Below are 17026 nucleotides of genomic sequence, written 5' to 3'. Positions count from 1 at the left end.
ATCAGAGGGTCCAACTGGGTTTAAACCCCCCCCCCCCAAAAAAACAGGTTTGGGCACAGAATTGATCCTAGATATCTGGCCGGATGCTGGTCCCCATATAAGTCTATGGTGACCAGAATCCAGTTCTTTAAAATGGTGGTAGAAGGGATATGGAGATTGGTGCAAGCACGTTATACTTGCATAGTCTACCACGCAGTTCTAATGCTACGTCTGGGGCAACTCATTATCCCTCATGCATGTGAACTGCCTCCCCCAACCACCGACAGTCCCCGTGTCTCTGATTAGTTGCAGATTGTGTGACAGCATGTATGACTGCTTTCAATTACAGACACTGTGTGTGTCTCTATTGCTGTAAAAATAAATAAAAAAATTGGCATAGGGCCCCCCATATTATGATAGCCAGCATAGAAAAAGCATACGGCTACAGGCTACAGCTCCCAGACGTGCGCTTATCTTGGATGTGTATCAAAATAAGAGGGACTGCATGCAACTTTTTAATTATTTAAATAAATCATTTAAAGAAACTGGTGTGTGGTCTCCTCCAATTTTGATACCCAGCCATGATAAAGCTGACAGCAAGTATTCTCAGGCTGGGGAGTCCCAGGCTTATTGGGCCCCAAACCTAAAACTATCAGCCTCCTGCCACCCAGGATTGTCGTTTCCATTTGATGTGACAATCCCAGAACTTTACCTGGCTCATCCTGACTGACCTGGTGCGATGGCAATCGGGGTAAAAAAAACAGAACAAAAACCTTTTTCACCCCTTTATTAACCCCCAAACTACCCAGGTCCATAAAATCCACACGAGGTACCATGACAATTCCAGCTCTGCTACATCTGAAGTAACAGAGCACAGGCATAGAACATGACCGCCCGCTGTGAACTTCAGTGAGAGAATGACTAAACCTCAGAGAGCGGTGACATCACTCAGGTTATTTGCAGTCACAGCTGAAGGTTACCAAGGTGCTCCACCTGTGATTGCAAGTAACCTGACCTCAGGTGATCTCATTAAACTAAGTGACCTCACCTCAGTTTTATGAGGTCACTCAGTAAAAATTAAATTAAGATAGGGTAATCTGCTACATAGTAACTGATAATTAGAGAAACAAGAACAATGAATGTTGCTACATCGTACACACAAACTATGCAGACCTTTTATGCTACATACACTGCACACTTAGTTGATATGGACATGAAGAACACCTTGCATAACTTTCTGCGATAAATATTACCATCACTAAGTACTTTTTTTTTTCTTTTCAAGAAACATGAAAACAAGAACTGTTCCTATCTTAGGGAAGGTAAATTAGAATACTTTAACACATCTGTAAAATGACCAAAGATAAAAGGCAATATGCATACAAGTTACAAACACAAACATTTTGGATTATTATTTTTATTCATCCCATACTTGTAATAAATATAACTGTAAAAAATCTGTTTTGTAGGAATGTTATGTCAAAACATGTGTATGAGCTAGTTCATCAGAAATCATCTATAAAGTGTCAAGTGGAGTCATTTAGTGATTGGGCTTTATTCAAGCTGCACCAAGAGATCCCCTTCTCCCACGGTATCGCCAGGCTTGCAATGCACAGATGTCACCTGTAAATGAGAAAGTCAGATAAACATTTAAAATACATTAAAAAAGAAAAATAATAAAATAGTGCAAAAACAGATTGGAAAAAGATGGACCAGATCACACCTGCCCTTCATGTTATCTCTAACTGGAAGTACAAGCGGCAATAAAGATAGAGAAGATATAGAACTGAGCTATGTGAATTCCTGCATTACGCTTGAGTACCTTACACAGCTGCTACAAGTAGAAGCAAGTCATATAGTAATGAGCAGCACTCAGAAAAGAGAAAGCTTGAAATTTATAGGATTTTAGCTGTACATCTATTGAAAATGATAAAATAAAATGTTTTTGACCTGCATGGTGCTAACACCTTGTTCACATGTATTAATATTTTTTAAGCAGCAGATTCAAACACATTATACCAGCACTTTGCTGCAGCAACCATATTTATGCATTTTTATACTTTTTAATTATTAGTTTGAAATACATTTTTCTCTTCTAAACAAATCGTAGAGTTCAATATGGAATGTCAGATGAATGAACATGCTATATGTGATTTTACATGAACTGAAACTTAAAAGGAACCTGTCCGGTTTTGGGGCCTATAAGCAGCGGCCACCACCAGTGGGCTCTTATATACAGCATTCTAACATGCTGCATATAAGAGCCCAGGCCGCTGTGTAGCACGTAAAAATCACTTTATAATACTCAACTGAAACGGTCGCTGTGGTGGAGTTGGGCCATACGGGCGTCTTCATTCTCCGGTGCTGGCACCTCCTCTTTCGGCCATCTTCGTCCTCTTTCTGAAGCCTTTGTGTATTACGTATTAATTATAAAGTGATTTTTACGTTTTACACAGCGGTCTGGGCTCTTATATACAGCATGTTAGAATACTGTATATAAGAGCCCATTGGTGGTGGTGGCCGCAGGTTATAGACCCCAAAACTGGTGACAGGTTCCCTTTAATCGGTCCCACAAATTAATTCATTAAAATACATGACATAAAAACATATTCTGATATCAGTTATATAATTGTTGTCTATAATACAGCGTCGTCATAGAACAACAACAAACTGTGATTTCAGGACCACAGAAATGAGGCCAACACAAAATAAAAATATATTTAATTTTTACTAATAATAAGGAAATAGATCTTTTTTCTTAAAAGAAACACAAAAATATATGAGGGGCTGCTGATAAGTGTCTTGCTTTACTCAGAAAGAAACGAGATAGGATGATGAAACTTTACATTTATTCCACATAATCTTTAATGATGTCAACACACTTCTTACATCAGTATTCCAAGTTCTGTAAGCCTAGCAAAAATAAGGATTTCAGTTGTGACTCAAACCAGGCATTCGTAGCAGCCACCACAACAGAAATGGTGTGAAATTTGGTACCCTTGAGGTGTTTCTTCAGGTTTGGAAACAGATGATAGTCGGAGGGAGCTAGATCTGGTGAATAAGGTGTGTGGTCAACCAGCTGGAAGGCCAGCTCAGCCAGTTTTGCCGTGGTTACTTATGCAGTGTGAGTGGAGGCGTTGTCTTGCAGAAACAAGATTCCTTTGGACAGCTTGCCGTGCCTTTTGGCTTTCAGAGCTGCCTGCAATTGGTCCAAAACTTCAACGTAATACCTTGCATTGATGGTGGAACCCACATGAAGGTAGTCCACTAGCAGCATGCCTTCCTTATCTCAGAACACAGACGCCATCACCTTAGTGGCTGCTTTTTGCACCCTGAACTTCTGTGGACAAGGAGAATCACTGTGCGTCCACTCTTAACTGCTCCTTGTTTTCAGGGTCATAGAAATAAATCCAGGTCTCATCCATACTGACCAGTCGATCCAGGAAGTTCTGATCAGTCCAGAAACACTGACAAATGGACCGGGAAGTTTTCACTCGCATGCTTCTCTGATCTGTTTTCAAACATTTGGGGACCCACTTTGCAGATAGTTTGCTCATGTCCAAATATTCTTGGATAATGACACAAATACGTTCACGGGAAAGCCCCATGATGTCTGCTATTGCTTTAGCTGAAATTTGTTGATTCTCCAGTATGAGGTTGTGCACAGCATCGACGATCTCCGGAACAACAATCCCTCTCATTCGTCCAGGACGTTCCTGATCATTGGTGGTGAAGTTGCACGTTTTAATCTATATCTGCATTCAGACATCATAAGACTCATCAGACAGACTGGATTTCATGTGATAAGTGAATCATGCTAACATAGCTTAATATAAATGAGGAAATACATTACAGTTTACTGTATATCACAGAATAAGCTATTTTATCCAATAGGAGACGTGTTACGTATTCTTGGCTCCTAGCCAACTAGTTCTTTTAAATTTGTCTCAACTTCGGCAATAAACCAGTCATATTTTCTATGCAGATCTGTGTCATTTCTCTGGTCTGTATGGAAAAATAGTATGCATGCTACTAAAAAATGACTCATGATTTGGATGCAGATGGGGTTAAGGTAGATGCATTATTAGATTGCATCACTGTAAATTTATGGCCCCCTTAACAAATGGCGCCCGAACGTACTTTAGGACGGAACTTCTGGATGACGGACGGCCATGCTGACACCTTGATTTGAAAAGGCAACTACACGAGAGAGGAGAATGTGCATCTCTAGCAGGTGAGAAAATATCTCTTATCTCACCTCGCAGACCTCATGCGTGTACTTGCATTTCGAAAGGGGGGGTTGGGCTGTCCCAGTCTAGACACCTAATGATGACCGCCATCTCGCATGAGATAAACATCCTAAGAGATCCCACCTGGTGATTTTACCTTAAGCTGTCTGCATAATGTTAAATGTAATGTGTTTTGGGCTTTTTTGGCTGTCCTGTGGAAAAAGCAGAAGTTCCAAGTATCATTTTCCTTGAGTTAATGTTAGAGGAAAATGAGGAAGTTTTGATATACGCTGACTTCTGGTATGATCCAGGTTATATGGATATATGTGTAAGTGAGTTCAGCCACCTGGATGGTATATATAGTGTCTTTCCTGGTATGTCAATCAATGTGTTGGTTCATTATTTTGACTGTCTGGAAGATGGAAAAGAATATAGCAGACCTGCTTGTGGAAAACAGGAAGTTCTGTGCTCCGCTAGCGTTAGAGCAAAAATGAGGAAGTGTTCACGGCATAATAGAGAATTGATTGAAGGTACAGGATGTGATATTGAACATCAATGAAAGTGAAAGTATGAAGATGGTTTGAAGAAATGTAATTTTGAATCTAGAACTACACTATGTGTATTTTACCTGTCTGTGAAAATGGCTTCTCCAAGCCCATCATTAGAAGCAACACCCTCCACCCTATAAGCTATACAATAGGTTGGACTTGTGTACTGTCTGTGGAGCACTGTGTCCACGTAAGCCCACCCCATTATTTCCTGTCCTGAATGTAGATTTCTTTCCGTCACTCTTGTTTTTCCCAGACCTGGGGTGGGGTATGGTATGAGGATATTATGTCAGGGTCTGACAGGAGATAGGGATACGCTGGAGGCTCGGCCCTGACCACCATTAGGTCTACCATCGGGTTGAGGGAAAGCACAGGGTCTCCTAGTCACAGGGTCAGCACAGGGGTCCCTATATAATCCATATTCCCAGTGACAGATTGAATACCTCCTGAATGTAGTTGGCACAACCCATGTCCCTACCTCCCAGGCCTCTTCAGACGCCATTTTTGGCTAACACCTACTTCCTCTTTTAGCGGCCATTTCATCCCAGTAACTACCTAGTTCCTCTTTTGACGCCATTTTAGTCTGGCCGACACCCAGTTCCCTATTTTTTTTTTCTTCAGCCGCAATCTTAGGACTTAAAGCCACTGCTCTGTTTATTGCTGATGCAGCAGAGGCTGCAGAAGAGGGACCTGAAATCCACACTACGTTTTTGGTCATATATGCAATTGTGCCCCATTGTGTTCCCACTAATGAACCTTAACAAAAGACATTGCTGATAGTCCTATGGAAACCTTTACCCTTCACTTTTGCATATTTGTTTTTGCTGTACCAAGTATACAATTTATTAGACCATATAGACTGCTCACTATTAGTTCTGGTGGACTATGAATATTTTTCTGCCTATGGCAGTTGCTGCTTAGCCCAGTTTTGAGATATTCTCGCTTGTATGTTATCCTGCCTGGTATCTTGCACAAGAGTTCCCTGATGGGTGGAGGATCGTGTGGTCCTAAGGGGATTTTGATCATCAGGAGTTGGCATATATTAGGGTTTTTGTTGGCAGCACCCAGTGATCCTTTGTGTCTTAGTTATCAGGATCTGTCAGGAGATAGGGATACGCTAAAGGCTCGACCCTGACCATCATTAGGTCTACCGTCAAGATGAGGGAGAGTGCAGGGTCCCCAGTTACAGGGTCAGCACAGAAGAGGTAGAGTAGGTACGCTCCACCGTTATTTCTAGTTGTGTATATGTGGTCGGGGGGGGGGGGGGTGGTGCTGCTTGCTAGTTACCAAACACTCTTGTGCTCTTTTTCCCCCGGGATTTTAGGGGATCTTAGTTTTTAGAATTTCAGTGTTCTCCTGACCCCAATTTACACCCATTGCTCTTTCTTACAAACCTAGGTATAGTCCTTTGTATCAGTTCTCCGAGAGCCCATATGCAAACTACAGCTGGTAACTCCTGATTACAGAGTGAAGGACCAAGACACCCTCCTTCAAGTGGCAAGACATATGGAGATGAATCTAGCAGCTTACAAGATCACCCCACATACAGATGTGCTGCATTCACAGCCACCTGAAGAGTATCATCACGTCATCTCCAGCCCAGAAGTCATTCTACCTGTTTGCCTTGGAGGAAGACAGCAGCCCTTTGAATACTACTCAGCCAGATTGAACACCTACCTAAAGCACCAGTTGAAGATCAATGCCCGTATGACATCACTGCTCCCTGAAAAAGTCACCATCTCCCGGTGTGCGGTCCTTAATCCTGCTACACTTCTCCCTCTTCCAAGGGGCGAGTGTCCCACCTCTGACACCTTGGTGGAAGAAGTAGTCGACTCTGGCATAGCTGAGGCAGGAACCTCTGGATTCGATACAGTGATGGATACACCTTTGGATCCTGACTTAACCCCTTTGCGGATGGATCAAGATGTGCATCAAGAAGACGGTTCCACATGGGTATGGTGGTGGTAGCAGAAGACTCTGTGCTGATAGAGCAGTCGCTACCCGCATCCCTGTCTGCAAAAGAAGCAGAGGTATGTGCTCTCACTGAAGCCTGCAAGATGGAAGCCAACATCTACTCTATAAGGAAGACAAGAGACTTGATCACCGCCAATGGAACCGTACGCCACCATGAAGCCATAGAAGAACTGATGGCAGCTTTGCTATTGCCAGACAGTCTCGGTGAGCAGGGTTGAGGCCTACATTGGAGGAGTCAAGGGAAGCAGTAAGAAATGCCCTCGCTGACAGAACATCCAAAGAAGCCTCAAGACCACTTACCACAGAAACAGTCAGTCAATCTGTGCTGTTTAAATGACCGCAATGTGAAGAAGCAAGGAAAGATGGAAAGTCTTGAGAAAACATTGTCCTGACCCTACAAGAGCAAGTCTCAGAAGAAGAGGACTGAGATAGGGTGCTGCTGTGGGCTCCCGGAGACCATAGGAAGTGGCTAGTGACCTGCTTTTACTGCCAGCCAAAGAGATATGGCAGGCCTTAGACACAGAACTGACTCTACACACCCGATACCAGCCACAGAATAGAGGGAGAGTTGGGAGGTTGGGGCAGTGTAGAAAGCAAGGGCATGAGAGTCTTCCCCTTGCATTGTTCAGTGTCAGACACACCCCAGCAGGGACCACTAAGTTGAAACCGTATGAAATTCTGTTTAGAAGTACCCCCAGATACTTTAACTAAACTTGTTGTTTGTTTAACTAAACATTTGCCTAATATACGTTCATGAGTTTTCTCCTCCAGATCCAACCAAATCTTTCACTTTCTCTCTCTTTTTCTCTCTCTCTTTCTCTCTTCTCAATCTTTCTCGCTCTTCCTCTCTTCTCAATCTTTCTCTCTCTTTTCCTCTCTTCTCTCTCTCTTTCTCTTTCTTTCTTACAAAGATCCATGCATCCCACCACTAAAGATGTCAGACCTGGGACCAGGAGATGGCTATCTTCCCTCTTCTACCCGATACTTTTGTGCCAAGATGATGATATCCAAGCCTATGGAGCAGAAGATGACTGTGCATCTCACCTTGTCCCACCATTACCGACTGAGGAATATGAGACTCTGAGTGAAACCAACCCTGATAAATATGAGCTGAGAGGACTAACGCCACGGTTCCCCCTTCCCGAATAACGTGTGCCAGCATGGAACATACCATGAGGACAGTCAAGAGAGTACGATCAGGATCTGACTTCCTATGCATAGTCTGTTCGGTGGGGAGATTCATCTACATGGGTTATCTCGTTTGTGAGTGAGGTAACCATCGGCATTAGGGCGGCGTTACACAGTACGATATATCGACGGGGTCATGGAATTCGTGACGCACATCCGGCATCGTTAGAGATGTCGTACTGTGTGACACCTCCGAATGACTCTTAACGAGCAAAAATACTCACCTTATCGTTGCTCGTTGACACGTCGTTCATTTCCCTAATGTCGTTCTTCCTTCTGCGTGCCGGTTGTTTGTCGTTCCCGTGGCAGCACACATCGCTACGTGTGACACCCCGGGAACGTGTGACACCCCTGCGTCACGCCGGCAATGAGGAAGGAAGGAGGTGGGCGGGATGTTACGTCCTGCTCATCTCCGCCCCTCCGCTTCAATTGGGCGGCCGCTGTGTGACGTCGCTGTGACGCCGAACGTCCCTCCCCCTTCAGGAAGAGGATGTTCCCCGTCCACAGCGACGTCGTTAGGGAGGCAAGTACGTGTGACGGGGGTTTAACGACTTTGTGTGATACGGGCAATGAATTGCCCGTGACGCATAAATGACGGGGGCGGGTGCAATTGCACGATAAATCGTTGCGTGTAACGCCGCCCTTAGGACAGATCAATAGACTCGGGAAAAAGTAAGGAAAGACTTTTGGCTATCTCCAAAGGGGGGAATGTTATGGACAAGATTATGAACTATTATGAGTATTAAGAGTTATATGAAGATATCCTAAAACCAGGATTTAAGATAGTGCTTGAACTGTGTACGACACCTATATCTGCATTCAGACATCATAAGACTCATCAGACAGACTGGATTTCATGTGACAAGTGAATCATGCTGACATAGCTTAATATAAATGAGGAAATACATTACAGTTTACTGTATATCACAGAATAAGCTATTTTATCCAATAGGAGACGTGTTACGTATTATTGGCTCCTAGCCAACTAGTTCTTTTAAATTTGTCTTAACTTCCGCAATAATTCAGTCATATTTTCTATGCAGATCTGTGTCATTTCTCTGGTCTGTATGGAAGAATAGTATGCATGCTACTAACAAATGACTCATGATTTGGATGCAGACGGGGTTAAGGTAGATGCATTATTAGATTGCATCACTGTAAATTTATGGCCCCCTTAACATGCTGAACTATGCTGCAGGAGCCCCTAAGCGCTGGATCCTCTACGCCTGACGCGCGTTTCGCAGTAGCTTCATCAACGAGGCATACCTACATGCTAAGAGGGCGGACTAGTCGTGGGGAAATAATGCCATTGTGACTAGTCCCTGTGCTCATTAGAATATCATAAAGGATCTTTAGAAATACTTTTTGTAAGGATCTCTCTATGTATGCTACTAGATGCTGGGACAGTTAAGCAGGGATTAGAAATATGAACCAAGAACTGCTCGTGGTTCTGGGTGCATATTGCACTTGACAGGTTCATTTTAAATGTCCACTTAACATTTAACAATGTCTCCTGAGTCTCCCAGGTACAGCTCCTCCATACGCAGTGCTATGCCCCCACACCTCCCCTATACACAGTATGACGGGTCCACAGCTGTATTATACACAATATGATGTCACCATAGCTCCCCTATACACAGTATGATGTCCCAAAAGCCCCATATACACAGTATGCTGTGTGGGCATGTCCTATACATCATGATGCGGCCAAGCCCCCACCCCCAGTGAACGCTGGCTGCAAGTTTGGATTTAAAGGCCAGGCAGCCATGAAAGTGCAGAACTCTGGCCAAAGTCCACAGAATACATCACTGCCTCTGCAGATGGAAAATGCTCCCCCCCCAGCTGTCCAGGGCCTGGGCACTTGTCCGAGTGCTGATGCCGGCCCTGTTTGTAGTAGTGCAGGGGTGATCTCAGGAGCAGAAAATGTATAATTGGGTGTCATCAGCATAAAGATAGTACTGAAAACCGAATCTACTGATGGTTTGTCCAATAGGGTCAGTGTATAGAGAGAAGAGTAGGGGGGCCTAGGATTGAACTCTGAGGAACCCTGAAAGTAAGGGAAAGAGAAGGAGGAACCGACAAAAGATACCGTGAAGAAATCATCAGAGAGGTAGGAAGAGAACCACGAGACCAGTGTCCTTGAGCCCGATAGAGCGGTGCAGCTGGTGATCTTCAGTGTCGAATGCAGCAGAGAGATAGAGAAGAATCAGTAGGTAGTAGTGACACATTAAATTTAGCTGTTAGTAGAGCATTAGAGACTTTAATAAGAGCAGTTTCAGTAGAGTGTAAGGAGCGGATCATAAAGGGTTAATACGAGAGTTATCTGAGAGATAGCGGATTAGACGGGACTGGACCAAGCGTTCCAGAAGTTTAAAGAAGAAGGGGAGATTAGAGACAGGTCTGTAGTTAACAGTGCAGTTTGGTTTTTTTTAGTCGCGTGTATGCTGGCACGCTTGTAGGAGGAAAGATACCAGGTGAGAGCGAGAAATTAAATATTTTAGGTGAGTGGTGAAAACTTAGGAAAAGGACTGAAGGATATGTGAGGAAATAGGGTCACTGATGCACACACAAAACGAGCGCTGGTAACTGCATGCTCGCATTCTATTGCAATTACCATGGCTTATCTAACACTTCTTGTTTTTTCTTTGCAGTTTATTGTTATAATGCATTTGACTAGGTTAGCGGGTCATTGACTATACAGGTTTGATTTCATGCTGGACAACTCTACTAGGCACTAAATGTGCGGCAGTATATTATAGTTTATATACTGATAACTTGATAGCATAACAATAACCACCCCACTACTTAATTCCAGTGTACACTAAGTGATTCATTGTGCAATTCAGCACATTTACAATATACGTGTGATTCAAACACAATATAAGTTATTTCATGTATGCTTAATGACTGTCTATTGAGCTTAGTGTAACTGGAGTAGAGATGAACGAACCCGTGGAAGTTCAGATAGGTAGGCTCAGCATAAACTTTAAAGGGAACCAACCATCAGGATTTTCGTGTATAAGCTGCAGCCAGTGCAGTACTGGCACTATCATGCACAGTGTGTACATACCATCAGGGGGCAGCTCGGGTGTTTAGTTAGTGAAATACAACTTTATAAAGTTTGAAATTTCATGCACTTTTTGATTGACGTGTGCACCTCTGCAGATAATGTCCGGGCGGGTTATGCAGGAGTTCCCCGCCCCCCCACCAGCCTGTTCCTCCCTCTCTCCTGATGTCCGGGCGGGTTATGCAGGAGTTCCCCGCCCCCCCACCAGCCTGTTCCTCCCTCCCTCCTGATGTCCGGGCGGGTTATGCAGGAGTTCCCCGCCCCCCCACCAGCCTGTTCCTCCCTCCCTCCGGCTGTATGTAAATATCTAATCTTCAGAAACATGGCGCCGGAGTGGGCCTCTGCGCATAGCGCTTATCTCCGGCGCCATGTTTCTGAAGCCCGCATTACACAGCTTGGTGTCTGCAGACTGCAGAACAGCTGATCGGAGGACGCGATATCACTACCGTGACCGGGTCTCGCAGCACTGCCGTCACGGGGTCATGTGAGTCCATTGTGAACTTACCTCACCTGACCCCCGATGTCGCTGGCAAGCTCCTGTCCTGGCCCGGTGTCCTGAGGCGGCACGTCATCATAGCTACAGCTGATCGCGTCCTCCGATCAGCTGTTCTGCAGTCTGCAGACACCAAGCTGTGTAATGCGGGCTGCAGAAACATGGCGCCGGAGATAAGCGCTATGCGCAGAGGCCCACTCCGGCGCCATGTTTCTGAAGATTAGATATTTACATACAGCCGGAGGGAGGGAGGAACAGGCAGCGCGGGGGGGGCGGGGAACACGTGCATAACCCGCCCGGACATCAGGAGGGAGGAACAGGCTGGTGGGGGGGCGGGGAACTCCTGCATAACCCGCCCGGACATTAACAGAGAGGTGCACACGTCAATCAAAAACTGCACGAAATTTCAAACTTTATAAAGTTGGATTTCGCTGCCTAAACACCCGAGCTGCCCCCTGATGGTATGTACACACTGTGCATGATAGTGCCAGTACTGCACTGGCTGCAGCTTATACACGAAAATCCTGATGATTGGTTCCCTTTAAATTTAGATTGGATTGCAACCCGAACTTGACCTGAACCCGAAAGTCACTAATTGCGTAGTTAGTGTCTCTGCCCACATGCAGCCAGCCATAAACAAATCACTTCCAAAGGCGGGATTTTTCCTTTTTTTGGTGCACACTACATCCGATCATGCTGTTGTTATCCCCAGCGCAGCCATTCAAAAACTGCAAGCGGCTCACACTGGGATGAGGACCAAGCAAAAGCTGAGCACTGCGATGCTAGGTTTGAGTGGTGTTCATACATAAAGCTCCCGAACTCCAAATCCGAACTTTGGGTTTTTTGGGTTTTTTTTTTGTAAAATCTGTGTTTGGTACGAACAGTGAATCTCGGGTTCGCTCATCTCTACACAGGAGATAATAGACATCCTTTCAATTCATGAGCACCGAACCTTGTAAGCAAAATACATAGCCTGTCAAACTAAATTCATATAGTAGCACAAAGAGAAACACAGTATTCGGCTAAAATTTCATTTCTATTGAGTTAACTTTTTTTTTAAAAAAAAAAAATTTGAAAACAAACAATCCCCAATACAATACACTACATAAATAAGCCAATACTTGGTGATAAATATATCAATAGTTGAGTACTCACAAGTTACAAAAAAAATCAGATATTTAATAGTAAATGGATAGCTGCTTAAAGGCCGCTTTACACGCAACGACATCGCTAATGAGATGTTGTTGGGGTCACAGAATTAGTGACGCACATTCGGCTTTTTTTTTAAAAAAAGTTTTCCCAATAAAAATCAAATTTTTGCCGAATACTGTGGTTCTCTTTGTTCTACTATCCTTTCAATTCATGTTCATAGAGTATTTTTATTATAAAGATGTTTATCTACAAATATCTGTGATATAATAACCACAAAAGAACCAAAGGTTTTGTGTCAGCCATGTGGATCATCGATTTTAACACACCTACCTCTTTTTAGCTATAATAAAAATTGTTATTTTATTTAGATGCTCTGACTCTAGATTTTCCTTTCTTAAATAATTTATAATAAATTCACTATTAGTGGTGGGAAAATTAACTCGAACTAAGTTAAATGCGTGTTACTGTTAGAGTTCCGCCTTACAGGATAAAAATAAATGAAAAAAAAAGGAAGCAAAATAGTTATTAAAGCAGCAGAATCATACTTACCAAGTTTCCATGTGGCAGTCACATGGTTTATGGGTCCACATATTAAATCTCATTAATAATCACTGCTTCTCCTGCCCACCTTCTGTGATCGCATCTGTGATTAGTCGAAGTCAGACTGGGCCCCCACCCTCTGGGCTGGCGTTTGTGTTTGGTTAAGGTGGAAGGGAAAAAAAAAATTGGAAAAAATGGCATAGGGTGCCTCGTATTTTGATACCCAGTACAGATAAAGCAGACAGCTGGAGGCTGCAGCCCCAGCTGTGTATCGAAATATATGGTACTCCATGCAGCTTTTTAAAATTATTTAAATACTAGCTGTAGTACCCGGGTGTTCCCGGGGATAGTAACTATCTCTCTTCGAGTTTCTGTCTGTATCAGTTTCTCTGTTTGTCTCCGTCTCGTTCCCCGGCCGTCTCTTTGCCCGGCCGTCTCTTTGCCCGGCTGTCTCTGTCTGTCTGTCTGTCTTTTTCTGTCTCTCTCTCTATCAGTCTCCCCACCGACCGACATTTTATTACCTCACACATAAGCTTCTTATACTAACAGTTTATTTTGTTCCTATAGTAACCACTGACAGTTGCTATTAATAGCCCGTATCGCCCACCTCCATTCAGATTAATGGAGGCAGGATTTTGGAGACTAATTGTAAAGCGTGGGGTTAAATTTTCCCCGTCCAAACATAGTCTATGACATTTCCTGAGTCACATGGAGTGTCTGTGCAAAATTTCGTGATTGTAAATGCGACGGTGCGGATTCCTTTAGCGGACACACACACACACATACATACATACACTCAGCTTTATATATTAGATTTATTTTTTTTTTAACGGCGTGGGGTCCCCCTTAGTTTTATCTTAGCCAAGATAAAATAGACAGCTGGGACTGGTATTCTCAGGCTGGGAAATAACCATAGTTATTGGGCCCTCCCTAGCCTAAAAATAGCAGCCTGAAGCCGCCCCAGAATTGGCGCATCATGAAATGTGTCAATCATGGTGCTTAACCATCTAATCCCAATTACCTTGAAGAGTGGCAATCGGGTTAATATAAGGGGTTAATGACAGCTATGATATGTCAAAAAATCACAGCTGACACAAAGCCCTGGATTAGTAATGAGCAAGGGTCTAGGAGACACAGATGTGTGAAAGAGGCCTAATAAAGAGCACATGAACATGCCTGACTGCCTGCCTGCCAGCAGGCCAAGTAGTTCTCTAATAATAATCCACTGCTGCTTAAACAGTGATTTTATCAAAACTACACTAAGCAGCCCAGTTAGTGACAGAGAGCTGGAATCAGGATATCTGCCCCTATGTTATGCTGCTCTCAGATTAGGTGGTAAAAACCTGGTGACAGATTCCCTTTAACCCCCCCTGCAGGTCTGAGGTAATCCACACCACCACCACATCCCACGACTATCCCATCTGTGCTATATCGTTATATCACAGTGCGCAGTCACATTAGAAAACATGACAGACCATTTCGGCATCTAGAACACACTAACGGAGCAGCAGCTGTGACAGCCATGTCAGAGAATTCTATCAGAAAAACACGGAAAACAAGGTCCATATTACTAGCGTATATAAGGAAAGTCACCCTATTATTACAAAATACCTAAAAAAAGACTTCCAGACAAATTCATTATACAATAATGTCTATAATAGACACAATGTGTTTAGAAAAATAGCAAAAAATATTTTATTACATATGACAAGGGATATACAAAGGAAAAACACAAGGTACAACATGTGGATAAAAACATCATGAAAACAGGCAAAGCAGCAAGATCAATAGGGCCCAGAATATGCAATCAAACAATATATAATAAGCCTAGTACCTGGCCAGATTTTAAAAGCCTAATAAGACCTCCATAATAGAGATATTACACATTAGGGTCCCAATATGACAGGATATAAATAAGAGGGTATAATACACCATTACTGGACCCTATTGATCATGCTGCATTGCCTGTGTTCATGATGTTTTAATCCACATGTCGTTCCTTGTGTTTTTCCTTTGTATATCCCTTGTAATATGTAATAAAATATTTTTTGTTATTTTTCTAATCACATTGTGTCTTTTGTAGACATTATTGCATAATGAATTTGGCTAGAAGTCTTTTTTTAGGTATCATATAAGTGAGTTCACCTCAGGTCACAGTTAGCTGTTTCCATGATACCCCAGCTGTGACCTCAGGTGAACTCACCCGAGGTGAACTTATTGAGTCAAAATTGTAATTGGAAAACCCATGCCCTAAAACACAAACCCAGGTTTCTGCACTGGGCACTACATTGGAACTCGAAATTCTTTGGTAATCTTCAGATTTCATGGTGCCTTGCACTGGCACTGGGCCAGGGGAAGCAAAACAACCCCAAAACATCTTTGAACCTCCACCATATTTGACTGTAGGTACTGGGTTCTTTTCTTTGTAGGCATCATCCAAAGGTAGAGCTTTCTGGTAAAGCACATCATTCTACTGTATACTAAAACAGTAGAATGATGTGCTTTACCAGAAAGCTCTACCTTGGCCTCATCTGTCCATAAAAAGTTTATCTGAAAGATTGTGACTAGCACATGTACATTTGCCATACTGCAGTCTGGCTCTTTTATGGCTCTTTCAGCAGTGGAGTCCGCCTGAGTCTCCTGCCATAGTGTTTCATTTAATTAAAATGTCGATGGATTGTGCAGACACTGATGCACACTAAGTCTGCAGGAAAGCTTGAATTTTTATGAAACTGGATTGGGGCTGCTTATCCACCATCTGGATTATCCTGCATTGCAAACTTTTATCAGTTTTTCTCTGCCATCCACGTCAAAGGAGATGAGCTACACTGCCATGTGTTGTAATCTTCTTTATGTTCACCGTGCTTAGTGTGCCACAGACATACAATGCAAAGATTGAGCAAACTTCTACACTATTTATCTGGTTTCAGGGGTAATTTGCATCTTGCCCACATCTGTTACTTGCCACAGGTGAGTTTGAACAAGCATCACATACGAGAAATAAAGTTCTTTACCCACAATTTTAGAAAGGTGCCATCAATTTTTGTTCCTTTTTTAACACTTCTGTTTTCTTTTTAATGTTGCTTCAATACACAAAAAAAAATAAATGTGTATAACAATATATAAATACAGGGGGAAAATAAGTATTTGATACAATGACGATTTTGCATGGATTTCACAACTACAAAGAATGTAGATGTTTGAATTTTTAGCGAAGGTACACCAACTATGACAGAATCCACCCAAAAAATCTAGAAAATCACACTGTATGAATTTTAAATAATTACTTGGCATTTTATTGCATGAAATAAGTATTTGATCACCTACCAACCAGCAAAAATTTTGGCACCTTTCTCACAGACCTGTTATTTTTTCTTTAAGAAACCTTCCGACTCTGCACTTGTTACCTGTATTAATTGCATCTATTTAAACTCATTACCTGTATAAGAGACTCCTGTCCACACACTCAATCACACTCCAAACTCTCAACCATGGCCAGGACCAAAAAGCTGTAAGGACACCAGGGACAAAATTGTAGACCTCGGGGGGCGGAGCTGGACATGGCTGGGTAAAGACGTGCTTCTCTGGAGCTCCTTATAATCTCCCATAAAGCCGGCTATTATATACATAAAATGGGCAAATCATCGGCCAAAAAGGGCAAGCCCTGCACCCCAGGACGGCCACCTGCACCCCTGAACAATATTGGAGCCTACTTTACCCGCTCCAAGGAATCGGGGGCAACATCGCAGCCAGAGCAAGAATTGCGGCCTGCAGAATCTGAAATGAATCCTGCCCCTGTCCGGATGCCTGAGGACACAGCAACGCCGGAGACCCGAAAGAGGGGTGAAGCAGCTGA

General features: G+C 43.2%; 1 protein-coding gene across 1 annotated transcript in view; it reads right to left on the bottom strand.

Annotated features, from left to right (window-relative positions):
* Positions 1–752: 752 nt before the first annotated feature.
* PCCA (propionyl-CoA carboxylase subunit alpha) overlaps positions 753–17026 on the bottom strand; it is a 926251-nt gene continuing 909977 nt past the window's right edge. The window contains exon 24 of the mRNA XM_075336705.1: positions 753–1602. Coding sequence (XP_075192820.1) covers positions 1534–1602 — 69 coding nt within the window. The 3' untranslated portion in view covers positions 753–1533. The remainder of the gene's footprint in view (positions 1603–17026) is intronic.

The sequence above is a fragment of the Anomaloglossus baeobatrachus genome, chromosome 2 (assembly GCF_048569485.1).
Source record: "Anomaloglossus baeobatrachus isolate aAnoBae1 chromosome 2, aAnoBae1.hap1, whole genome shotgun sequence".
In the NCBI taxonomy this organism is placed as follows: Eukaryota; Metazoa; Chordata; class Amphibia; order Anura; family Aromobatidae; genus Anomaloglossus; species Anomaloglossus baeobatrachus.
Note: the sequence above shows the minus strand (reverse complement) of the source record. Positions and strands in the feature narration are given on the sequence as shown.